This window comes from Mobula birostris, chromosome 13 (genome assembly GCF_030028105.1).
Source record: "Mobula birostris isolate sMobBir1 chromosome 13, sMobBir1.hap1, whole genome shotgun sequence".
Taxonomy (NCBI): Eukaryota; Metazoa; Chordata; class Chondrichthyes; order Myliobatiformes; family Myliobatidae; genus Mobula; species Mobula birostris.
The window spans coordinates 59,197,132-59,224,273 of NC_092382.1; the positions used below are offsets into that span (position 1 = coordinate 59,197,132).

The 27,142-nt window shown below is 44.7% G+C and overlaps 1 protein-coding gene across 1 annotated transcript; it reads left to right on the forward strand.

Annotated features, from left to right (window-relative positions):
* The first annotated feature begins 1,860 nt into the window (after positions 1-1,860).
* Positions 1,861-21,647, forward strand: LOC140207958 (NACHT, LRR and PYD domains-containing protein 3-like). The gene is made up of 9 exons (XM_072276494.1): positions 1,861-1,921; positions 3,010-3,176; positions 5,795-5,966; positions 6,058-6,123; positions 17,395-19,132; positions 20,569-20,655; positions 20,810-20,980; positions 21,136-21,303; positions 21,467-21,647. Exons 1-9 carry the CDS (start codon positions 1,861-1,863, stop codon positions 21,552-21,554), a joined length of 2,718 nt encoding a protein of 905 aa, XP_072132595.1. The 3' UTR covers positions 21,555-21,647.
* The last annotated feature ends 5,495 nt before the right edge of the window (positions 21,648-27,142 follow it).

A 27,142-nucleotide genomic window follows, 5' to 3' on the forward strand; every position in this document is an offset into this window, starting at 1 on the left:
ATTAATCCGGTCAAAACCGAATACAGTAAATGCTGGGAGAGCGGGGGCGGGGTGGGGGGAGTTGTGGAGAAGCGTGTCGACTGACAAACCCATCTTTTTGTTTATGATTATCAAGTGGAAGTAATATTTACTCCGGAGTGTACATTTACCCACAAAAACAATTACGGACTCAAAGAGATCCGAATCGGGAGACCCAGTACAAGGTAGGTTACTGAGAAATATATATTTCAGTCACAAAACCAGAAATTTGAGAATATTGGAAATCAAGAGCAACACACACAAAACTGAGCAGGTCAAGCAGCATCTCGGGAGATGAATAGGAAATCGACGTCCACATGAAACGTCTCGGATCTGAAACGTCGACCGTAATATTCCTCTCCATAGAAGCTGCCTTATCCGCTCAAATCTTCCAGAAGTTTGTGTGTGCTGCTCTCTAACTTTCGGTGAAGGTATTCCTATGAAATACAGTCATCTCACAGTTGCACGCAACTGTTCAATAAACTTCAGATATTGCCGTATTGTTGTCCGGATAACTAAGAAATCACGTGGCCTTAGATGTATTATTTCTCTGTTCGGTTGTCTATGATGAGAGTCTCCCTTCATTGTCTGCGAGCTGCAAGGAGAGTTATTCACACTACGCAACACCACCACAACCATAACAAGTCCGCACGGTCCCCCTATCCCTAGACCGCGTGTCGTCCCGATCCCCAGGTCAGTGATTTTATCAAGGTCTGGTGACTGCCATTCGGCAGTCAGAGTGTCATCTCGGGTGCAGACGCAATGAAGCGAGATAAGGGACGTATCGAAGTTATGCTCCATGCTGTCAGTTTCATACTCTATCTAATAAAACATTGAAGATTGTCGCATTAGGGAAATCGAATGGTATTCCAATAGTCTTGCTTAATTTTGCAGGATTTTTTTTTACAGTCAATTGAGGAAATTCTTATCCATTAAATAATTAAAATAAATCTTCGGTGAGGGAAATGTGAAACGTAAACAGAGTATACTGGAAGTTTTCAGCAGATTGGGGAACAGCTGTGGACAGGCTCAATTCTGATTATGGTCCCTCGACCTGAAAAAAAGTATTACACCGTCTGTCTTGTTGAATAATTCCAGCATTTAAAATTATTTTGAAGATTTTTTGTAAAACTTGCTGTATTGGATGTAACGATCCAATGGTAACCAGTTGATATGCTCCAATAAATCTTGACAGCAACTTAGGCGCTGAAGACCTGCCGGTGAAAATATAGTGGTTTAAGGCAAGACGTCGTGATGCTGTACGCGGGACTGGCTTTCCACATTGCCTGAAACAAGATATGTAGTCTTGCCAGTGACGTCAATACTTCGTAATTTAAAAAAAAATGGAAGGAGACTCTGAGAATCAGGTGTGATGGAGAAATGTGTACAATTTGGCGAAGTGAGGAATAGATGTGCCAAGGTCAGCAGAAGTGTTTGAGCACTCGCTGCTGTACCAGATGTCCATTGATCACCATAGCGCCACTAGTGGTCGGAGGGCACAAGCTGTATGTGTTTCCTGCTCAGGACCTCCAACCTGTATTGCCGTTCTGTTGACTTGACAAGCCAGTGTGACACCTCACTCTTGCTCATGTCACGGGATTGCCTGGAAAAGCACGGGCATCTCATCCAGTAATCCGGCCATAAAGTATCTTCCAGAAGTTGTCTGGGTGTGTGCAGAAGGATCAAGCCATATCATGATTTCATTGGAAAGGACTATGTTTTTGGCAGTATGTTGTTCTGTACAGATATCAGCTTTCTCCTTTATACCTAAATTAATACCGGACCCTACTCTTGATTTTGTTTCTTGCAGAGAACTAGAATCTGTTAACACCTGTCTTCACAATGGCTGATGGAGCCAGCGAGGGTCGAGACTCAGAGGCGTCAACATCAGAAAAACACCCGGGTACGCAGCCATCCTGTCATTTCCACCAAAGTGGCCAGTCGTATATTTGTTATTCGTACTGTATCTGCCAGGTATTTCTCAACTTCCTGGACAAATTTAAATCTGTCGCAGCCTGTCTCTTCGATTCTCGCCTTCCATCCAGATTTAGGTCATTCAGAAACATGGAGATGTTTCATTTATTTCCCTCGTGGAAATAGCCTTTCTGAATATCTCGGGTCCTGGCATTGATTCCGGTGGTACCACTCCTCACTCCTTGCCATTCGGAAAACAATCAATTTATGCCTAATCTATGTAATTCGACCAACAAATTCGTGTCTGTATCATTACTTTATCCGCAACCCCTCGTGGTTTACGCTTGCCTGATAATCTGTAATGCGTGATTTTACTGAAAATCCTAATATTCTACATTCGCTGGTCTCTCCTTATATATTCTGCTAGTTGCATCCTCAAAAGTATTGCAAGGGGTTCAGCCAGTGTGATTTCTGTTTCACAAAGTGTTGTTGAATTCGTTAGGCCTTTTGAATTTTCTCCTGATACAGCTTCTACAATGGCCGAGAATTGTTCACATCACTGATGTCAGGCTAAGCAGAATATTGTTCCTAATCTTCGTTTTAACTTCCACTTTCACAGACCTGTGTAATGTTAACCACCTCAAACCATTCAGCTCAAGAAGTAGGTAAATGCAGGTGGGATTAATGAGAATTGAAATATACTGAAGTCGATCTAAGGTGCAACTGCACGCAATACTCCAAACAAGACCTCACGAACGACTCATACAGCTCCAATTTCTCTACTCAGTAGCTAGGTTAACAAAATTAAATGTTCCGGGACTCTCTTTAATACCCTGTCTCCACGTGACGCCACTATCAATTAATTAAATTCCTTGGAGTTGGATCTATATTTCTCAGTGCCATGTCTTTCGCTGTGTAAGTCCTTCCTTGATTTGTGCTTCAAAATGGTAACACCTGTGTGTGTCTATTTCTGATTGTGTTTGGTAACATGGTGCACCGACCTTAGGTTCTGGATGGAAAGGTGTTGAGCAATAAAGGTTGGATAATGTCTTTAGTTTCCTTCGCTTCGCTCCACAGGTCCGAGCTCAGTAATCACCGAGCTCCTGGCAAACTGGAACGATTTCACGCTTCTGCAGTTGATTGACTTCTACCGGGACAGGCTGGAGCAGGCGATGGAAGGAGTGGTGCACGGAATGAGCCTGGCGTTAACGTTCGAGAATCAGTTCAGTGAAGAGGAACATCGGGTAAGTGAGCGAGAGAATGGGTTTGAATGTTCACACATCATAGGTGTCCAAAATCTGACTCATCGGATATTAAAGCAGATAAATGAACAACTGGGAAATAAATACTGAATATACAAAAAGTTTGCATGCAAAAGTTTGGGCACCCTTGGTCAAAATTTCTGTTACCGTGAATAGTTAAGCGAGTAAAAGATGACCTGATTTCCAAAAGGCATAAAGTTAAAGATGACACATTTCTTTAATATTTTAAGCAAGTGTTTTTTTTTTTAAATTTCTATCTTTTACAGTTTTAAAATGACAAAAAAGTAAAAGGGCCCCAAGCAAAAGTTTGGGCACCCTGCATGGTCAGTACTCAGTAACACCCCTTTTGGCAAATATCACATAATGTAAACGCTTTCTGTTTGGGGGACTTTCGCCCATTCGTCCTTGCAAAAGACTTCTAGTTTTCTGAGATTCTTGGTCTGTCTTGCGTGCACTGCTCTTCTGAGGTCTATCGACAGATTTTCAATGACGTTTAGGTCGGGGGACTGAGAGGGCCATGACAAAACCTTTAGGTTGCGCCTCTTGAGGTAGTCCATTTTGTATTTTTGAGGTGTGTTTCGGATCATTATCCTGTTGTAGAAGACAGACGGTGTGATGTTTGCTTCCAGAATTTTGCTGGTATTTAATTGAACTCATTCTTCCCTCTACCAGTGATACGTTCCCCGTGCCATTGGCTGCAACACAAGCCCAAAGCATGATCGATCCACCCCCGTGCTTAACAGTTGGAGAGGTGTTCTTTTCATGAAATTCTGCACCCTTTTTTCTCCAAACATAACCTTTGCTCATCGCGGCCAAAAAGTTCTATTTTAACTTCATGTTTCCAAAATGCACCAGGCTTGTTTAGGTATAAACAACAGGAATTCTGCAGATGCTGCAAATTTAAGCAACACACATCAAAGTTGCTGGTGAACGCAGCAGGCCAGGCAGCATCTCTAGGAAGAGGTGCAGTCGACGTTTCAGGCCGAGACCCTTCATCAGGACTTGCTTAGATGTTCCTTTGTAAACTTCTGACGCTGAATTTTGTGGTGATGACGCAGAAAAGGTTTTCTTCTGATGACTCCTCCATGAAGGTCATTATTTGTGCAGGTGTCGCTGCACAGTAGAACAGTGCACCACCACTCCAGAGTCTGAAATATTTTCCTGAAGGTCTTTTCCAGTCAAACGGGGTTTTGATTTGTCTTTCTAGCAATCCTACGATCAGTTCTCTCGAAAGCTTTCTTCGTCTTCTTCCAGACCTCAACTTGACCTCCACCGTTCCTGTTAACTGCCATTTCTTAATTTCATTATGAACTGAGGAAATGGCTACCTGAAAACGCTTTGCTATCTTCTTATAGCCTTCTCCTGCTTTGTGGGCATTATTTGTTTTAATATTCAGAGTGCTGGGCAGCTGCTTTGAGGAACCCATGGCTGCTGATTGTTGGGAGAAGGTTTGAAGGTTCCTGGTATTTATAAAGCTCTGAAATTTGCATCACCTGGCCTTTCCTAACGATGATTGTGAACAAACCATAGCCCTAACAAGCTAATTAAGGTATGAGACGTTGGTAAAAGTTATCTGAGAGCTCAAATCTCTTGGGGTGCCCAAACTTTCACATGGTGCTCCTTTCCTTTTTTTCACCCTAAGATTGTACAAAACAAAAATAATACACTAATCTTGTTTAAAATGTTGCAAAGAATGTTTTATCTTTAACGTCATGTCTTTTGGAGATCAGTTCATTTTCTACTCACTTAACGATTCACAGTAACAGAAATTTTGACCAGGGGTGCCCAAATTTTGCATGCCCTGTACAATCACAAAATTATGAATCTGCACCAATGACAGAAAAGGGGTGAAAATATCCCCCGGGCTGGTGGGTGATTGCTCATTTTCACAGCGAGGGAAGCGGGTAACTGTTGTATAGGCTTAACATAATGGACATTAAATAGAAATATGATACGGTATTTCGGTTTAGGACGATTGCAGAGCGTGACCGTAGGATTTCAGTGAAAACCTGGGCATCATCTGAGGGTGTCACAGGAACTCGACAGTGTTCTCGTTTGGGTGGAGGTGCTTGTGTTATAATTTGTAACTGCAAACTGTGTCTTGCGTGGTACACTACCATGTTGTGATGTTGTGATGTAATCACTGAAGAAACGCCACCAGAAAAGAAAATGGAAATACAGTGGGTGCCAGCCGCCGTCATGTTGGATACTGGCAGACTGAGAAGATTAATCGGATCATCTTTTCTGTAACTTCTCTGAGACTGAACACGTGTTATGAAAAAAGCTTCTTGACTTCTTTGTTCATCTGCTTTATGATAAATCATATTTTATGATTTGTTATTGACACTGTCAAATCTGATGAGGAATTATTTATGGGTTGGAATCATTGTAACAAAGTGGTCACAGACCAGCCAGGATCTCATTGACTGGTGGGCCAGGTTCACGGTGAATGCCCCTCTCTGTGCTCTGCTCTGAATGTACAGCCCATCTCCAGAGAGGATCGGCATCTGGCCGTGTGATCCCGATAAAGGGAACATCGCTTACTTCGCATTCTCTGTGAATCTGGCAGTCCCCAATATGTTCATTTCTGCACCCCACAGAAAGTCTCTGATCTCGCTGATAAGGGAGAGTTGGCGGATGGTTCTAAACTCCTCTTGAGCCTGGTGATTGAGAGAGGCTCCCGCGCCCAGAGGGTGATGTGGGAATCGTTTGTGAAAATGCGGAATGGCGTCCCAAAGTTGGACAAAATACTTAAAGAAATACAGGAATATGGTGAGATAATAGTAGAGATTAATGTCAATTCGGATTCAAACAATGCACACTCTATAATTCTGATTTCACCAAACTGTTTAAAATTAAACAGGTTGTGCACCGTACGAGCGATCAGACCCCGCTCAAGGTTTACGGGAGATCCCCAGTGAGCTGAAAGGTAGGTGAAGAAAATGCTGTTTCCACCAACCGCTGACACTTGCGCAGAACGGTCATGTTGATGAGTCAAGGGGGTTTGACCAGGTAAATGTTGTCACTGTGACACAGTACATACTAAGGCACATAGAAACATCGTCTCCTGGAGGAAGAGTTTTCAGAGGACATAATGAGGAACGAGGCTGAGAGTTGGGACTTGAGGAAAGGGGTGACTCCTCTCTGGTGTGTGGAACTACAGCTGCCTCCACCGGGGTCAGAGCAGACAAAGGAGCAATCCGGTGGAGGGGAAATCTGGGAAACCTCTGCACCCCAAAAGGTCAAAACCTCACCCTACATGCCTCTCTCCCCCTTCCCCACTGCCGAACATCCCTCATCCTAATTCATTTCTCTAAACTCCGTCAGTCCCCACAGATAATCTGTTCTTCGAGTTGGACATCGATTGAAGTTCTAGTCACAGAATACCAGCAACAGCTTCCCTTTAAACAGAAAACCAGGTCATATTCCAACTAACCTGTCCAATCCCAAAAAAGCAACTGCAACCCAGTCTGTTTATATCTGTACTCTCTTAATGCAAACAGTGGGAAGTCCATCAGGAGACAGTGGAGGTGAGGGTAGGGTGGGGGGACAGTGAGGGTTGAAAAATCTACAGAACTGAAATTCATGTCTGCCTGTGGTGTGTGATGGAAACTGTGGACGGGTAAGAGCTGTCAATTAGGTCAGAGAAACCCAGTGTTGTGTTAATGCGACGAGGAAGCTGAGAAGAAATGAAAAAATCGGGTTGCACCTGAATCCTAGGGGGACCAATATCCTGGCAGGGAGATTAGCGGGGGCTACTGAGGTGACTTTAAACTAGAATGGTTTGGGGGTGGGAATCAAATTAAAGAGGCTAGGCGTGAGGAGGTTAGTTCACAACAGCGGGCTGGGAACCAGTGCAGAGAGACAGAGGGGTGTAAAGTGAGGGTAGAAACAAAAAGTACTATGGAGAAAAGTAAAAGTGGCAGGCCGACAAATCCAGGGCAAGCATTAAAGAGGGCCACTTTTCAGCATGATTGTAAAAGGACTAAGAGAGTTGTAAAAGAGCGCCTGAAGGCTTTGTGTGTCAATGCAAGGAGCATTCGTAATAAGGTGGATGAATTAAAAATGCAGATTGTTATTAATGATTATGATATAGTTGGGATCACAGAGACATGGCTCCAGGGTGACCAGGGATGGGAGCTCAACGTTCAGGGATATTCAATATTCAGGAGGGATAGACATGAAGGAAGGGGAGGTGGGGTGGTGTTGCTGGTTAAAGAAGAGATTAACGCAATAGAAAGGAAGGACATAAGCCGGGAAGATGTGGAATCGATATGGGTAGAGCTGCATAACACTAAGGGGCAGAAGACGCTGGTGGGAGTTGTGTACAGGCCACCTAACAGTAGTAGTGAGGTCGGAGATGGTATTAAACAGGAAATTAGAAATGTGTGCAATAAAGGAACAGCAGTTATATGGGTGACTTCAATCTACATGTAGATTGGGTGAACCAAATTGGTAAAGGTGCTGAGGAAGAGGATTTCTTGGAATGTATGCGGGATGGTTTTTTGAACCAACATGTCGAGGAACCAACTAGACAGCAGGCTATTCTGGACTGGGTTTTGAGCAATGAGGAAGGGTTAATTAGCAATCTTGTCGTGAGAGGCCCCTTGGGTAAGAGTGACCATAATATGGTGGAATTCTTCATTAAGTTGGAGAGTGACATAGTTAATTCAGAAACAAAGGTTCTGAACTTAAAGAGGGGTAACTTTGAAGGTATGAGACGTGAATTAGCTAAGATAGACTGGCAAATGACACTTAAAGGATTGACGGTGGATATGCAATGGCAAGCATTTAAAGGTTGCATGGATGAACTACAACAATTGTTCATCCCAGTTTGGCAAAAGAATAAATCAAGGAAGGTAGTGCACCCGTGGCTGACAAGAGAAATTAGGGATAGTATCAATTCCAAAGAAGAAGCATACAAATTAGCCAGAGAAAGTGGATCACCTGAGGACTGGGAGAAATTCAGAGTTCAGCAGAGGAGGACAAAGGGCTTAATTAGGAAGGGGAAAAAAGATTATGAGAGAAAACTGGCAGGAAACATAAAAACGGACTGTAAAAGCTTTTATAGATATGTGAAAAGGAAAAGACTGGTAAAGACAAATGTAGGTCCCCTGCAGACAGAAACAGGTGAATTGATTATGGGGAGCAAGGACATGGCAGACCAATTGAATAATTACTTTGGTTCTGTCTTCACTAAGGAGGACATAAATAATCTTCCAGAAATAGTAGGGGACAGAGGGTCCAGTGAGATGGAGGAACTGAGCGAAATACATGTTAGTAGGGAAGTGGTGTTAGGTAAATTGAAGGGATTGAAGGCAGATAAATCCCCAGGGCCAGATGGTCTGCATCCCAGGGTGCTTAAGGAAGTAGCCCAAGAAATAGTGGATGCATTAGTGATAATTTTTCAAAACTCGTTAGATTCTGGACTAGTTCCTGAGGATTGGAGGGTGGCTAATGAAACTCCACTTTTTAAAAAAGGAGGGAGAGAGAAACCGGGGAATTATAGACCGGTTAGCCTAACATCGGAGGTGGGGAAACTGCTGGAGTCAGTTATCAAGGATGTGATAACAGCACATTTGTAAAGCGGTGAAATGATCGGACAAAGTCAGCATGGATTTGTGAAAGGAAAATCATGTCTGACGAATCTCATAGAATTTTTTGAGGATGTAACTGGTAGAGTGGATAGGGGAGAACCAGTGGATGTGGTATATTTGGGTTTTCAGAAGGCTTTTGACAAGGTCCCACACAGGAGATTAGTGTGCAAACTTAAAGCACACGGTATTGCGGGTAAGGTATTGGTGTGGGTGGAGAGTTGGTTAGCAGACAGGAAGCAAAGAGTGGGAATAAACGGGACCTTTTCAGAATGGCAGGCGGTGACTAGTGGGGTACCGCAAGGCTCAGTGCTGGGACCTCAGTCGTTTACAATATATATTAATGACTTGGATGAGGGAATTAAATGCAGCATCTCCAAGTTTGCGGATGACACGAAGCTGGGTGGCAGTGTTAGCTGTGAGGAGGATGCTAAGAGGATGCAGGGTGACTTGGATGGGTTGGGTGAGTGGGCAAATTCATGGCAGATGCAATTTAATGTGGATAAATGTGAAGTTATCCACTTTGGTGGCAAAAATAGGAAAACAGATTATTATCTGAATGGTGGCTGATTAGGAAAAGGGGAGGTACAACGAAACCTGGGTGTCATTATACACCAGTCATTGAAAGTGGGCATGCAGGTACAGCAGACGGTGAAGAAGGCGAATGGTATGCTGCCATTTATAGCGAGAGGATTTGAGTACAGGAGCAGGGAGGTACTACTGCAGTTGTACAAGGCCTTGGTGAGACCACACCTGGAGTATTGTGTGCAGTTTTGGTCCCCTAATCTGAGGAAAGACATCCTTGCCATAGAGGGAGTACAAAGAAGGTTCACCAGATTGATTCCTGGGATGGCAGGACTTTCATATGAAGAAAGACTGGGTGAACTGGGCTTGTACTCGTTGGAATTTAGAAGATTGAGGGGGGATCTGATTGAAACGTATAAGATCCTAAAGGGATTGGACAGGCTAGATGCAGGAAGATTGTTCCCGATGTTGGGGAAGTCCAGAACGAGGGGTCACAGTTTGAGGATAGAGGGGAAGCCTTTTAGGACCGAGATTAGGAAAAACTTCTTCACACAGAGAGTGGTGAATCTGTGGAATTCTCTGCCACAGGAAACAGTTGAGGCCAGTTCATTGGCTATATTTAAGAGGGAGTTAGATATGGCCCTTGTGGCTACGGGGGTCAGGGGGTATGGAGCGAAGGCTGGGGTGGGGTTCTGAGTTGGATGATCAGCCATGATCATAATAAATGGCGGTGCAGGCTCGAAGGGCCGAATGGCCTACTCCTGCACCTATTTTCTATGTATGTTTTCTATGTATGTTTTCTATAAAAAAATGTTGAGATAAATTAAATTGCGCCAGACTAATGAGAAGCTCACTTCATCCATAAGCACATTGCATCTGTGAAAATGAAGCCTTGGGCATTGCAAGTGCTCAGAGTCCGAAAAGCTTCATATTCACAGACAGTGTTGTATCATCCAACTGCACATCTAACAGAGGAGAGGGCGAAGGAAAGACAGATATTGCAACAGTTATTAATCTTACAGTAGCCCATGTTGTATCTCAGTATTCGAAAGTCTTCATCAGAGACATGAGGGATCCCTTCCAGTGTCCTGGTTCAGCGTCTCTCATTTCCAAGAACAAATTCCAAATCTGTTATTGTTCTTATAGGACCTGAGATAGGCTAATTAGGAACTTTAGAAAGACCTCTCAGTCTCTGTCACTTCCGTAATTATTGTTTCGGTCCATATTCTGCCACCAAAACCCCTCAGTTTCCTTGCACCACTGACTTAGTATATCTCTACAAATTGCCTGCAAAATTATTCTTCAATGTTCTTCATGCTGCTTCCCAAGGGAACAGATACAGCTGTAGAATTCTCACACCGACTTAGAAACATAGATACATAGAAAACCTACAACACAATGCAGGCCCATCGGCCCTCAATGCTGCGCCTAACATTGAGTAATGTCAGTTACTTCAGAAATTACCTATGTTTACGCATAGCCCTCTATTTTTCGAAGCTCTATGTACCTATCCAGGAGTCTCTTAAAAGACGCTATCGTACCCGTTCCCACCACCGGCAGACCATCCCAAACACTTACCACTCTCTGCGTAAAAAACTTACCCCTGACATCTCCTTTTTACCTACTTCCAAGCACCTTAAAACTATGTTCTCTCATGCTAGCCATTTCAGCCCTGGGAAAAAGCCTCTGACTATCCACACGATCAGTGCCTCTCATTATTTTGTACAGCTCTGTCAGGTCACTTCTCATCCTCCAGAGAGAAAAAGCCGAGTTCACTCAACCTCTTCTCAAAATGCATGCTCCCTAATCCAGGCAACATCCTTGTAAATCCCCTCTGCACCCTTTCTATATTTTCCATATTCTTCCTGTACTGAGATGACCAGAACTGAGCACAGTATTCCAGGTGGGGTCTGACCAGAGTCCTATGTAGCCGTAACATTACATCTCGATTCTTAAACTCAGTCCCACGGTTGATGAAGGCCAATGCACCGTATACCTTCTTAATTACAGGGTCAACCTGCGCAGCAGCTTTGAGTGTACTGTGGACTCGGACCCCATGATCCCTCCGATCCTCCACACTGCCAAAAGGCTTACCATTGATATTATATTTTGCCATCATATTTGACCTACCAATATAATCCACCTCACGCTTATCTGGGTTAAACTCCATCTGCCACCTCTCTGCCCAATTTTGCATCCTATCGATGTCCCGCTGTAACCTCTGACAGCCCTCCACACTATCCACAACTCTCTCAAGCTTTGTGTCATCAGCAAATGTATTAATCCATTACTCCACTTCCTCATCCAGGTCAATGATAAAAATCACGAAGTGAAAGGGACCCCGAACAGATCCCTGAGTCATCGACCTCCATGCAGAATATGAACCACCTACAACCACACTTTGCCTTCTGTGGGCAAGCCAGTTCTACATCCACAAAGCAATGCCCCCTTGGATCGTATGACTTCGTACTTTCTCAATAAGCCTTGCATCGGGTACCATGTCAAATGCCTTGCTAAAATCCATTATACTGTATATCTACTGCTCTACCTCATCAATGTGTTTAGTCACATCCTCAAAAAAAATCAATCAGGCTCGTAAGGCACGACATGCCTTTGATAAAACAATGCTCACTATTCCTAATCATATTATGCCTCTCCGAATGTTCATAAATCCTGCCTCTCAGTGTCTTTTCCATCGGTCTACCAATTCCTGAAGTAAGATTCACTGGTCTATAATTTCCGGTGCAATCTCTACTCCCTTTCTTGAATAAGGGAACAACATCTACAAACCTACAACCCACTGGAACCTCTCCTGTCTCGATTGATGATGCGTTGATAGTTGCCAGAGACTCATCAATCTGCTCCGTCGCCTCCCGTAGTAACCTGAGGTGCATCTCGTCTGGTCCCGGAGACTTATCCAAAAGCTCCAGCACGTCCTCTTTCTTCATGTCTGTATGCTCGCCAAGATCCTTTTCCGTAGTGAATACTGAAGCAAAGTGCTTACTAGGAACCTCTGCTATCTCTTCCGGTTCCATACTCAGTTTTCCACTGTCACACTTGATTGGTCCTATTCTCTCTTATCATCTTGCTGTTCACATACTTGTAGAATGCCTTGGGTGGTTTCCTTAATCTTTCCCGCCAAGGCCTTCTCATGGCCCCTTCTGGCTCTCCTAATTTCATCCTTAAGCGCCTTCCTGCTAGCCTTATAATCTTCTAGGTCTCTAGCATTGCCTAGATTTTTGAACCTTTCGTAAGCTTTTCTTTTCTTCTTGACGAGATTTTCAACAGCTTTTGTACACCACGGTTCCTGTACTCTACGCACCTATGCAGAATGCCACGCAAATATCCCCTGAACGTTTGCCACATTTCTGCCATACATTTCCCTGAGAACATCTGTTCCCAATTTATGATTCCAAGTTCCTGCCCAATTACTTCATATTTCTCCTCACTCCTAACTTGTCTGTTCCTACCCCGCTCTAATGCTATGGTAAAGGAGACAGAATTGTGATAACTATCTCCAAAATGCTATTCCACTGAGAGATCTGACACTTGACCAGGTTCATTTCCCAATACCAGATCAAGTACAGCTTCTCCTCTTGTAGGCTTATCTACATATTATATCAGGAAACCTTCCTGAATACACCTAGCAAACTCCACCTCATCTGAAGCCCTTGCTCTAGGGTGATTGCAATCAATATTTTGGAAATTAAAACCTCCCGCCACGCCAACCCGGTTATTCTTGCATCTTTCCAGAATCTGTCTCCCCATCTGCTGCTCGATGTCCATGTTACAATTGGGTGGTCGATAAAAAAACGTCCAGTAGAGTTATTGACCTCTTCCTGTTTATAACTTCCACCCACAGAGACTCAGTAGGCAATCCCTCCATAACTTCCTCCTTTCCTGCAACCGTGACATTATCTCTGATCAGCAGTGCCACGCCCACCCCTTTTGTATTCCTCCCTGTTCTTTCTGAAACACCTAAATCCTGGCACTCTAGGTAACCACTTCTGAACATGCAATAGATACTCCCCTGGATCTTTGAAGAACAACTTCTCTACTAGTTTGCCATTCTCTAATGTAACTGTTTATGCAATCCATGCTTTCCTACGTTCCCTGTCTCACTCGAATACGTTGAATGAATGACTACTGAGAAAACATGCCTGCATCGTTTAGCGCCAGATCACCACTGTTTTCCTCAGAACTCTCAACTCTCTAAGAAGATGATATAAACGGTATTTGCTGGCCCCGGATACATGGTGAAGACTAAAATGTCATTTTCAAGATCCGTTACACAATAAACCCTTATGTAGAGTATACCTGTTATTTGGAAACCCCACACACCCCTGGCAGGATCCTAATGCGCTGTGAAACCCTGCACATCTCTGGCAGGGTACTGACACACCGCTAGACACCACACACCCCTGGCAGGATCCTAATGCGCTGTGAAACCCTGCACATCTCTGGCAGGGTACTGACACACCGCTAGACACCACACATCCCTGGCAGGGGCTGACACGCTGCGAGACTCCACAAGCCTCTTGCCGTCTACCTACACGCTGCGAGATGCCATACACTCCTGCAAGAGCCGTCACACAATGTGAAACCCTTTAACTACTTTACAAGGCTCTGGAACACTCTGAGGTCCCGCACACTCCTGTCAGGATCCTGACATACCGTGAGGTTTCACATTCTTCAGGTGTACTTTCACTGCAAGTAACTTTCCCACACCTCATCCAGACCAGGTCCTACATTGACATCGGCTATCCCTTATTTCAGGACGGGCTCGGGTTTCAGTGGGAGAGGTTTCGGGAACAATGAACACAACTCAAGTTCTGAGATGGTTATGAATAAAGAGAGGTCTGCAGCTTAGGTGATACACAGGGTGGGGATGTTAAATTGGGGAAGGCAGATTAAATGGTAGAAGTCAGGTGAGGAGCAACTGTTACAGGGCAAATCTCCGTCTGGTGAGAGTCGATATATATCAGCTGATCAGAATTTCGAACCGGCATGTTCCAAAGAGGATTAGAGCATAGTTTGTCACCGTCCCGTGACCGTGGCGGGAAATGTTGTGAATTTAGTCTGCAAATGAAATATATGCTTTCTGAAGCTGAGGTGAGACAATGAGTAATGGAGAGGGAAGAAATGTCTCAAAGAGTCCAGTGGGGTATCGTCGTGGCTATCCCTCGAGGTCGAGGATGATGGTCTTCATTCTGAAGAAGTGGCCCCCAGAGCGAAGACGCCTGTGCGTGAATTTGTTTAACGAATACTTGATGTTGCACTCCAAGAAGCACACAATACTTCACAAATCAACCAACTGATTCCAATGGCATGGAAACCACGACGATTGGAGCTGGCGGATTTGTTGCAGCCTTCATCCGCCTTCACAGCCGTTGAGTGGGGTATAGATCAGTTGCAGAGGAGGGTGGGCAAATAGCAGATGGAGTTTAATCCAGAAAAGTGTGAAGGTATGGGGGATGTTTAAAGTAGCTGGCAGACGCTAACATCATTGAGGTGTAGAGGGAGTTTGTTGTCAATGTCCGTAGCTCGCTAGGTGTGACAACACAGGTAAATGAAGAAGATATGATCACATAGTTCACTTCATTGTACGGAGCACTAAGTCTATCGAAGCTTTAGGTTACAGATGTATAAAACTTTGGTTTGGCTGCACTTGGAGAATTGGTTCAATTCTGTCGGTCCATTACAGGAAGGATCTGGAGAACTTGGAGAAGAGAGTTTTACCAGATGCTACCGGGATTGGAAATGATCCTGCTTTTCAAAATTTTAGTTCAATTTGAATAATAGATCTGTAGCATCCACTCTCTCCCTTTCTCCAGAGCAGTGGTGTGCCTTGGGGATCGGTTTTGGGATCCCTACTGTTCGTGATTTTTATAAATGATCTGGATGAGGAAGTGGAGGGATGGTTTAGTAAATCTGCTGATGACACGAAGCTTGAGGGTGTAGTGAATAGTGTGAAGGGCTGTCAGAGATTACAACGAGACACTGATGGGATGCAAATCTGGGCTGAGAAGTGGCAAATGGAGTTTAACCCAGATAAGTGTGAGATGGTTTATTTTGTTAGGGCAAATATGATGGCAGAATATAGAATTAATGGTAAGATTCTTGGAAGTGTGGAGGATCAGAGGGATCTTGGGGTCCGAGTTCATAGGACACTCAAAGCTGCAATGTAAGTTGACTCTGTGGTTAAGAAGGCATATGGTGCATTGGCCTTCATCAGTCGTGGGATTGAGTTTAAGAACCAAGATGTAATATTACAGCTATACAGGACAGTGGAAAGAGCCCACTTGGAGTACTGTACTCAATTCTGGTCGCCTCAGTACAGGAAGGACGTGGAAACCATAGAAAAGGTGCAGAGGAGATTTACAAAGATGTTTCCTAGATTGGGTAGAATGCCTTACAGTATGAGTGTGCTCGGACTTGTTTCCTTGGAGCGACGGAGGATGAGAAGTGACCTGATAGAGGTGTACAAGATAATGAGAGGCATTGATCGAGTGGATAGTCAAAGGCTTTTCCCCTGGGCTGAAATCGCGAGCACGAGAGCGCATAGTTTTAAGGTGCTTGGAAGTAGGTACAGAGGAGATGTCAGGGGTAAGTTTTCTTTCGCAGAGAGTGGTGAGTGCGTGGAATGGGCTGCCGGCGATGTTAGTGGAAGCGGAAACGGTAGGGTCTTCTGAGAAACTCCTGGATGGCGACATGGAGCTGAGAAAAGTAGAGGGCTATGGATAAAGCCTAGGTAATTCTAAGGTAGTGACATGTTCGGCACAGCTTTGTTGGCTGAAGAGTCTGTATTGTTCTCTAGGTTTTCTATGTTTCTATGTTTTTATTCTCCCTGTCCTGCTGAGTATTTCCCGTGTATACTGTTTAGTGGACATGAGACTGCAGATCTGCAGGCCCGGACATTCTTCTGGATGATCTCGGTGAGTTGTCCAGCATCCGTGGTATAGTAGGGTGAATAAATTATTTATGTTTGATTAGAAACGCTGATTGTCTGAGTCAGCTTTGCGAGACCTTGACAGCTGACCCCCACCACCCCTACAACGTTGCTGATCGACATGCAGTAGGTTTCTTTTGTTTTATTCTGTTACGTACCCCGTAACTGGGTTGCCAAACCAGCAGAAATGGACCACTTAGTTGGAGTCTGGTTTAACAGAAATTAATAAAGCTTTATTAAAGAAATAAGTAACACAGTACTCTAATCGTAAGGATGTAAATGAAACAGGTTAGCAATGATAATACACACGTGTACACAGAACTAGGGTAACAGGAATCAACCAAGCTCTATCGCAGTCTAGGGGTAAAATGATCAGTCTCAAGTGACGCAGAGTTCAGTTCAGCTTAGTACAGTTTGCAGTAATCGCTGTTGTGCCATTGGAGAGAGAGAGAGAATGCAAATTTTGATTCAAACAGACCTTTGATGTTCTTCGCAGTTAGCTTTCGGGCGAACCCTTTTATGTCTTCTGTGGTTCACCGACTGTGATCCCTCCATTCTGGATACGACCGTTCTTCCGCGGTGAACCCGGCACCCAGGCAAGGGTGGACGCACACACCAGGTTCCCGCCGATCATTCCTTTTCACCCTGTCAGTCTATGGTCGGTTCCCTCGAACCAGACCTCCAACTTTAACCAACTTGTGGAGGCACAACGCTCTTCCAGGGTCTCGTTATCTCGTGATCTCGTGGTGTGTGTCATGCCTTAGCGAACCTGTTCTTTTTATCTCCCTGCTGGGGTATCGCCTGTCCATTAAACTTCAAACAGTTCAGGTTCAAAGCAATCGATCTGTCAATATCTGAAATGTCTTTCTTTCTCGTTAATCTCGCTCTTCTCTCTTATTAGCATTTTAAATGTTTCTCCATTGTTCCCCTTATCTCTCTCATCAGCATCAATCTTCTGATAACTTGGTTTTTCGTCACAATTCTGAATCACTGCAACCAAATTTACTTTAGTGTATGAACATATTCTGATAAATTAAATTGATACAAGAGCTTTGTGCTGCACTATTTGTTGTTTACTAAGTTCTGAGTTGAGGCGTCTAACATTTTGACTCTTTCTCTGTTCCCATGGAAGATGTTCAACAGAAACACAAGGAGACTCTGCGGGCACAAACAGAAACACTGAGAGAGAACACGATCCTGATGACGGAAAAGGTGAATGTTTTCCAGCTGGTTGATCGATACGCTGAGCTCACGGTCATTTCTACTATTCGTGATCGGAGACTGGTGGAACACGAGCTGCTGGCGAGAGGCAGAGACCACGAGGAGTGGAGAAAACAACATCTCCGCAGAGAGCTGGAAAAACTCCGGACTGATCAGTTGTTCCAGAGCAGCTTTTCCCAAAGAAAATGCAAATCTGGGAGTTCGGCAGCATTGGCTGGAGTCTCGGGGATAGGGAAAACAACAATGGTGCAAAAGATTGTTTATGACTGGGCCACGGGGAAAATATACCAACAATTCCAGTTTGTCTTCAGTTTCAAATTCAGGGATTTAAACTCCATTAACTGCAGAGTAAACCTGAGGGAACTGATTTTGGATCAGTATCCTTACTTTGGGAATTTCCTGAGAGAGGTTTGGAAAAACCCAGAGGGATTGCTGTTTATATTCGATGGCTTGGATGAATTCAAACATAAAATTGATTTTGCTGACAGTCGGAGAGATACAGAACCTCAGCACAAGTGCCCAGATCCCGAGTGGTGGTGTGAAGTGTCGGATATTGTGTACAGTTTAATCCAGCACAAGCTGCTGCCAGGGTGTTCAGTGCTGGTGACCACCCGCCCCACTGTGTTACATTTATTAGAAAAGGCAGAAATCAATGTCAGGGCTGAAATCCTGGGATTTGTCGATGAAGAACGGAAGGAATATTTCATCAGGCATTTTGAAGATAAGACGGTAGCAGAAGCTGTTTTCAAACACGTGGAGGAGAACGAGATCCTGTACACCATGAGCTACAACCCCTCCTACTGCTGGATCCTCGCTTTGGCACTGGGACCCTTCTTCGCAAAAAGAGACAGGGTCCCACAGCAAGTTCCCAAGACCATAACCCAACTCTATTCCTACTATATTTACAACATCCTGAAAAACTACGGCCGTGAGATTGAGAACCCCCGTGACATGTTATTCAGGGTTGGTCAGATGGCCTTCAGAGGTGTGTTTGACAAGAAGATTGTATTTACAAATGGAGATTTAATCAACTACAATCTGAAGCCTTCCCAGTTCTTGTCTGGGTTCTTGATGGAGCTTTTGGAGAGAAAGGATTCTCCCCGATGTGTGGTGTACACATTCCCACACCTCACCATCCAGGAGTTTGTAGCGGCACTCGCACAGTTTATGAATCCACATCCCGGGGATATTCTGAAATTCCTCACTGAAGCCCACAACACAACAGATGGGCGATTTGAGGTATTTCTCCGTTTTGTTGCTGGCCTCTCCTCTCCAATGACGGCTCGGGGCCTGGAGGAGTTTCTGGGACCATTTCCCCGTCAAACAACCTGCCGGGTGATTGACTGGGTGAGGGAGGAGGTTAAACGCCAGAGTGGAAACACGAGGAATAATGGTGGTAAAAGGAGCCTCCTGAACACACTGCACTACCTGTTTGAGTCTCAGAATCGTGGCCTGGCTCAGGCCGCACTGGAATCTGTGGAAGCACTTTCATTCAGTGGAATGACACTGACCCCGATAGACTGCGCGGTCCTGTCTCATGTCATCGGACTCTGTGATACAATAAAACATATCGACCTAGTTGGCTGCCACATTCAGTGTGAAGAAATCCAGCGGCTGGTACCTGGGCTGCACAAATGCCAGGAGTTGGGGTAACTTCACTTATTTCTCAGTCTGATCTGTGAAAGTATTTCATTATTTTGTTTTAATGTAAAGGTAAAGCAGATTATGAGTTTTTGTGACAAATTAATAGACAATCGGTCAGTAAATCAAGAACGGGAGTGCCCTATGGTTTCGTGTATAGAGATGTTGGAGACTTCAGATGAGCGAACAATGGCCGTTGGTTTAATGGTAGTAAATCACATGAATGGCCGTGTTTCTCGCTGCATGTGACACGTCAATTGACAATGTTCCTTCTCACTGTTACTGACATCGACACCGACACTGACTGCAGCAGGTGTGACGGATCTGCGCACCCTCTTCCCGATGAAGTACAAGAGAGGATCAGAGGAATGTCCCAGTGAGAGGGAGAGAAATACCCGAGATTATCCTTCCCAACCCCTCTCCCCGCGTGTGACTATCACGATCACTCCAACAGTGTGACTTTGTTCACTGCCAGATACCCAACACTCATGTGGGCATCACCTCTTCCAATTGTGGGGTTCAATTCTGACCAACCCTCCCCGTGCGATCTACGTCTGCATCACATCCTCTTGTGGAATCTTGCTTCCCCATCTGCCTTACACCTATGGGATCTCTCTTTTTCATCCGCCTTCCTCCTATGGGATCTCTCTTCCCCATTCCCTTTCCTCCTATGGGATCTGTCTTTGCCATATCCGCTTCATCTTGTGGGATGGCTCTTTACCTATCTTAATTCATTGTGGGATCTCGCTTCCCTATCCCACTTCCTCCTTTGGGATCTATCCTCTGCATACATTTTTCCTCCTGTGGGATCTCTCTTCTCCATTCTCCTTCCTCCTGTGGTAATTATCCACTCAATCCCCCTTCCTCCTGTGGCAACTGTCTTCCACATCCCCCTTCCTCCTGTGGGATTTCTTTTCTCCATTCCCCGTCCTCCCATGGAATCCCTCTTCTCCACCCCCCTCGTCCTGTGGGGATATCTCTTTCCCATCTCCCTTCCTTCTGTGGCATCTTTCTTCTCTATTCCCCTTCCCTCCCGTGGTATCTCTATTCCCCATCTCCCTTCCTCCTGTGGGATTACTCTGCCTATCCCTTTTGCCCTGGCGGGCTTTTCTTCCACCATCTCCCATGGACACGTTCTCATCCACAACTCTTCCTCCCTGTGGGACTTTTTCCAGCCCTTCAACGCTGCAGCTTTCTACCATCTCGTCAGGATTTTTTTTCCAAACGTCGGGGACTGAGACAGAATATAGAAAGTTTACAGAGTCACACCGACAGGCTAAATTACTAACATTCGGAGCTGGCCAGTGAGGGACATTGACAGTCATGTGAATTGGTCAGTGATTTACTGAAGGGTTTAATGTTTCCTGAAATACCGGGTGAGAGGAATTCCCTCAGAACCACTGTCTGAATCAATTTGTTCATCAATTTGTCTGTTTGTGTTTAGACTTGGGATGAATAAACTGGGAGATTCAGGGGTGAAACTGCTGTCTGCAGCTCTGAGGAATCGAGAGTGTAAAATACAGACACTATGGTAAGTGTCAGAAAGGGATATTGCGGTTATAGTCACTGGGTATCTGACACTGAACATTAAGGTGATCAGTAATGTATTACTGATAAACACTGGGAATTTCTACCGTCTCCTGTCTCTCTGTGGCCTTTACCCACACTCTCCCTTTCATCCACAGGCTGAGCAATGTCGGTCTCACAGATTCTGGTGCCGAGCATCTTGCCTCCGTTCTCAGCACAAACCCTTCACTGACGAAGCTGAACCTGAATGAAAATGAACTAGGAGATTCAGGGGTGAAACTGGTGTCTGAGGCGCTGACGAACTCGGAGTGTAAAATGCAGAAACTGTGGTAAGTGTAAGACTGTGGGAGATTGTCTTTACAGTCACTGGGTGTCTGACGCTGAACATTAATGTGATCAGTAATTGTCTTATTGGTAAACATTCGAGATTCATAGCGTCCACTGTCTCTCGATGTCCTTCACCCTCACTCTCTCTCATCTCCAGGTTGTACAAGGTCGGTCTCACTGATGCTGGTGTCGATGATCTCGTCTCCGCTCTCAGTGCAACCCAATCACTGGCAGAGCTGGATCTGGGATCAAACTCGCTCACAGACCAATCTGTCCCCACTCTTCGCCGCCTCATACTGGCCCTCCCGAATCTGGAGCGGATCTGGTGAGTGATTGTGTTCATATTCAATGTCATAAAATATCAGCGGATCCGCCGGGTTTCCGCTTGTGTTTGTCTGTGAATGTTGTTGAAACATTAACCCTAGTCCTCTGTTGCTGACACTGTTGTGTAATTTGTTATTTCCTCTTCATTCTTCCATCTGTTTCAGGCTGTGGGACAATCGGATCAGTTGGACCGGGGAAGAGGAACTGAAGTCTCTGCAGGAACTCAGATCCGGACTGAGTCTGATACTGTGAACATCTGAATGTGTGCACATCCCCACCCACAGTTTGACAGACTCTCCGCCCACCCCCTCCCCCGCGCCTTTAATGGACCGTGACAGATTTAATTCCCAAAGTTTCTGACGGACCCCGTCTCCAGCAGCGCGCACTGTGACGTCAGAGTCAGTTCCAGAGACGTAATTCCACCTCCGGATCAGCGGAACTGCCTCCGATGTATGTTCAGTCCGGAGAGCGCCCCCAAGTGATGCCCTGGGTAATTACACAGACAGTAAGAGCCCAGAGGCAGTGCTCATGGGTCACCAGTCCCGGGATGGGGTAATCCGGGGAGTGAATCCTTTTGCCCACTTTGCTGAGGACGGTACATTCCGCAGTGTGACCGAAATAATAATGTTAAATTGACAAATACCCACAACCTCAAATTGAAAAACAAACTGTACCTCACATGTCCTTTAGAATTATCCCCATCTGATCTTAAATTCATGGCCCCTTCTACTGGAAATTTCAACCCTGAAGAAAAGATACTGTCTGTCTTGTATATCTGTGCCGCTCATAAACTTAGAAACATCAATCAGATCTACTCTCAGCCTCCTCCGCTCTAGTAAATAAAAACAGTCGCTGTTTGTCTAAACTCCCGTCGTCGCGCATGCTCTCTAATCCAGGTAGCACCCTTGTTAATATTTTCAGCAGCCTCTACAAAGACTCGACATCCTTCCTCTAGTGGGGCCACCAGAGTAAATGCATTACTCTGGGTGCGACCACACTTTGTTAAGCGCTCCACCTTTCTTGTAATACCACGAGCATTTATCTTATTCAGCAGCCTTATGTGCAGCACCTTATCAAATGCCTTCTGAAAATCCAAATAAACAATATCCATTAACTCTCCTTTGTCTGTATTTGCTGTTATTTCCTCAAAAATTGCATCAGGAAAGACAGATTTCCCTCTCAACCACAATCTCCTGTCTTATCACCATATCCTTTCATGCTCTGACTAATCAAGATTCTGTCAACCTCTGCCTTAAATATAACAGATCACCTGTCCTCCTTAGACATCTGTGGCAAAGAATTTCACATATTCTCCACGTTCTGAGTAAACATATTCCTCCTCATTGTTCTAAATTGACTTCCTTCAGCCCCCTCTATTAGGAGGCTGTGTTTTCTGGTCTCAGACCTCTTCCATCCACCTCCATATCATGAGAAACATCCTCTCTACATCCACTCTATCAAAGCCGTTCAATATTCGATAGGTTTCATTGAAGGTCCCAATCATCCTTTTAAATTCCAGTGATTAGCTTCCCAAAGCACCAAAACCTCCTCCTATGACAAGCCTTTCCATTCCGGAATCATTTTTGGGAATCAGTAAATGAAACAGTGTAACTTGGCAAACACCATGCCTGTTCCCTCAAACTCTCAGGGAGACTCTCTCTGTCTGGTTAGAATCACTGAGCACAGCAGTAAGAGTGTAAATAAGTGGAGAGGACTTTGGAGGTCATTCTTGAGTGGGAGATATTAGTGACCAGTGTTGGAGTATTTAAGTTAAGGATAACAGAATGACATGGTGGAATAGTGGTTAGCATAAGCTTTAAGATTGCGTTTCAATTCCGGCCACTGCCCGAAAGGAGCCTGCACACTTTCGCTGTGGGAGCTTCCTCTGGCTGCCCCGGTTTCCTCCCACATTCCAAAGATGCACAGGTAGGGTTACTGAGTTGTGGATATGCTGTGTTGGCACCGAATGCATGGCAACACTTGCGAACTGCCACGGCACCTCTCCAACGCAAACAACGTGTTTCCCTATATGTGTCAATGCACATGTGACAAATACGGCTGCTATAGTCATTGTTATCTCTGTGGGGGCTAAGGGCACAGGAAATGCATACACTCGCCCGAGTCCCAACTCCCTCTGTCACCTCAGTCTTGTTTGTCACTATTACTCAAAGCTCTCACGTGGCTTCTCACCTGATGTTGTCTCTGTCTCTGATACAGGGAGTCGATCAATCACAGTCTATCAGCTTCCTCTAACACACCGGACATTAGTAAGACTGTGGGCTCTGACAAATTAAACTTTAATGCACAACGAGTGTTGAAGAGCATCCACGTGATGTACCAAAAAGAGATCAAAAATTGATCACTTCTGGAAGTAAACTTCTTTATATTGAGCCTCAGCAGATGGGCAAGATCTTAAATCAATATTTATCCTGCTTTTTTTTCATTGTAGAGAATGATGCAAAACTTAAAATAGTCAATGCAAATGGTTTTGTGATAGTCTACATCATAGCAGAGGAGGTGCTAAATATCTCAAAATGTATTGAGAAATCTCCAGGCCAACAGCACTGTTGGAATGGAGGGAAATGGGAGAGAACTGGCTGAGATGTATGCATCACTAAAATAGGTGATGTGGAAAACAGTGAACATGGTATCGGGACTTGCAGAGAGATCTTGATCATCTCTTGATGTGATCAAATGAATGGCAGATGGAGTATAATTCAGATTAGTATGTTATTTCATTTCGTCAATAATTGAGAATAGGACTTCCAGGAGGCTGAGGAGGTGATAGATAGGACATAGAGTCACAGGAAAGTATAGCACAGAAACAGGCTGTTCGCCCCATTGAGTCCATGCTGAACCACTTAAAGTGCCCACTGCCATCAACCTGTACTGGGACCATAGCCATCCATACACATACCATCTGTGTACTGATTCGAACTTCTCTTAAACGTTGAATCGGGTTCATATGCACCACTTATGCTGGCAGCTTATTCCACACGCATGCAACCCTCTGAGTGAAGAAAGTTTCCCTCGTGTTCCCCTGGACATTTTCACCACTCACCATTAACCTAAGACCTCAATTGTAATCTCACCCAGCCTTAGTGAAAGAAGCCTGCCGGTATTTATGCTATCTATACCTCTCATAATGCTGTATACCTGTATCAGGTCTCCTCTCAATCTTCTACGTCCCAAGGAATAAAGTCCTAACCTAGTCAATCTTTCTTTCTAATTTAGATCCTCCAGATCCAGCAACAGCCCTGTAGATTGTCTCCGTACTCTTTCAACCTTGCTGACATCTCTCCTACAGGTCAGGTGATCAAAGTTGCACACAATACTATAAGCCAGGCTTACACAACTTCAACACAACAAGACTTTGATTTATGAAGGCCCATCTGCCGTTGTATTCCCAGATTATTTTGCTCTACCACAATCACCAGTGCTCTATTGTTCACTGTGTGAAACCTACCCTTGTGAGGACTTCAGGGTTACATACCTTCTGCCTGATAGTATCTGTGAAAAGATGGCATGGTCTTGATGTTTGATGATAGACGTTGCCTTCTTGAGTAGCACCTCATGTAGAAACTAGTGACAGTGGGGAGGGGTGTGTCTGTAATGTATTGATCTGAGTCATCCACTCTCCCCAGCTCCTTACATTCCTGAACATTCATACTGCCTTGTACAACTTTATTTTTGGACCATCCTCTCTCAACTAGAGCGATTGTTGTGCATGAAAATACCGGCACGTCAGCAGTTTTGGAGATGCTCAGACTGCCCCATGTGGCACCAACAATTATTTCACTGTCATACTCTTTGATCACTTTCTTCCCCATTCTGATGTTTGGTCTGAACCTTTTGACCATGTTTGCAGGCACTTTTGCATTGAGTTGCTGACTCAAAATTTGCTGTTTAAATATTTGCATTAACAAGCAGATGTACAGGTCTACCTAATAAAGTGGCAAATGAATATGTGAAAAAACAGGACACTACGAGCATATTGTTTGAACAACATTACAAATGTGAAGAATACAATGTACTGTATATTTTTTGTGAATAAATTTTGCATGTCAAGTTTTAGAAAAAAATCTAAACGGAGAAAATTTGAGATGAACATATTACAGAGAGATTGAAGTGTTATTGCGAATAAAATAATATCAAGTGAACATGAAGCTGCAGCAAACAATCAGGAAGGTAAAGGACATTTTGTCATCATTGTGAGGGGTTAGAGTTTAGAGGACTACTATTACACAAAGGAGGATGTGTGACGTCACCTGGAATATTATGTCCTGCTTTGGTACCCTTATTTAAACAAAAGTAGAGACTAGCATTGAAGGTTGATGAGAAGAGATTCACTCAGCTGATTACTGGGATGAGAAGGTTGTCCTTCCCTGAGGAGCTAAAAGACCTGTGCAGTTTGGAATTTAGAGTAATGAGGGGTGATCTTACTGAAATTTGGAAGGTCCAGAGGGAGATAATAGTGTAGATGTTGAGAAGTTCCCAGGGGTGGGTATGACTCAAATAAGGTGGATGTGGTAACAAGTTGTGTGGTCATTTATAAGTGACGTACATTGGTATTTCTTCTCACTGTGTTAAATCCAGAATCTTAAACACTGGGGTTATGGAATGAAATGGATCAATCTGTGAAGGAATGGAGATTTGAGAGCTTTGTGGAGCTGGTTCAGGAGAGGAGGTGAGGCCAGGGACAAATCACCCAGATCGATTTGAGAACTGGGTCAGGGTTGAGGAGCCCAGTGACCCAGTCAAGCTCCTGATCTGTTGTGTGTTCTCGTGTGGAGGTGCTGGTGTCTCATGATGTACTTCAAGAGCAGAGGAACACGATGGACAGTGTTGCAGAATTTAAATCACAATAATAGTGACAGGGATGGGACAGCAGTGATAACTCAGTGGAGAGTAAGACCCGAGGAAGTCTTCACCCTCCAGGTTTCAGCTCCACCTCTCACCTCAGCCTGGTTTCCATCTGTTGTTCAGTGTTCCCCTGTGGCACCTCACCAGATGTTGCCTCTGTCACTGACAAGAGTCCATCACTCTCGGTCTGATACCTTCCTGTAATAGATCCGTCATTAGTAAAATCTGACCAGTGGAACTCTGCCCACCTTAGATGCTCAGGTCCATCTCTCACCCTGAGGGAGTTCACTCAGTCTGGCCTCTTGCTAATGAAATACCCTCCCTCTACCTCAGGACCTCCTTTAATTACCATGATGGACAATGTAGAGGGTGCTTTACTCTGTCTGGCCACGGGAATGTGAGATGGGAGAGTGTGGAGGGAGCTTCACTATATATCTAATTGTGGGAGTGTGCGATGGTATTGTGTAGAGGCAGCTTCACTGTGTCTGACAGCGATATTGTGTGATGGGGCCTGTAGAAACAGCTTCACTGTGTCTGACCCCAGGATTGTGTGATGGGATATTGTGCAGGGAGCTGTTCTCCTTGTCTAATCCCTAGGAGTGTGTGATTGGACATTGCAGAGGGAGCTTCACTGCGTGTCTGTTTCCGGGCGTGTGTGATGGGACCGTGTAGAAGTAGGAGTTCCCAAACTGGGTCCAGGTACCCTCAGTTAGTAGGAGAGGTCCATGGCAGAGAAAAGCTGGGAACGCAAACACGAGGAAATCTGCAGATGCTGGAATTTCAAGCAACACACAGAAAAGTTGCTGGTGAACGCAGCAGGCCAGACAGCATCTCTAGGAAAGATAGAGTCGACGTTTCGGGCCGAGACGCCTGATAAAGGGAGCTTCACTGTCTGAGTGCGGGAGTGTGAACAGAGGGGACTTTACTGTCACTGATGTGTAACCCAGCAGAGGGAGGGAAGACCCGGACACCCACTC

What these genes read in the sequence shown, in the direction of transcription:
- LOC140207958 (XM_072276494.1), top strand. Translation starts at nt 1,861, where the DNA reads ATGGCTGATGGAGCCAGCGAGGGTCGAGACTCAGAGGCGTCAACATCA. An exon ending in TAAAGAAATACAGGAATATG is followed by an intron (nt 5,967 to 6,057) that starts GTGAGATAATAG and finishes AAAATTAAACAG; the next exon opens with GTTGTGCACCGTACGAGCGA. An exon ending in CACAAATGCCAGGAGTTGGG is followed by an intron (nt 19,133 to 20,568) that starts GTAACTTCACTT and finishes GTTTGTGTTTAG; the next exon opens with ACTTGGGATGAATAAACTGG.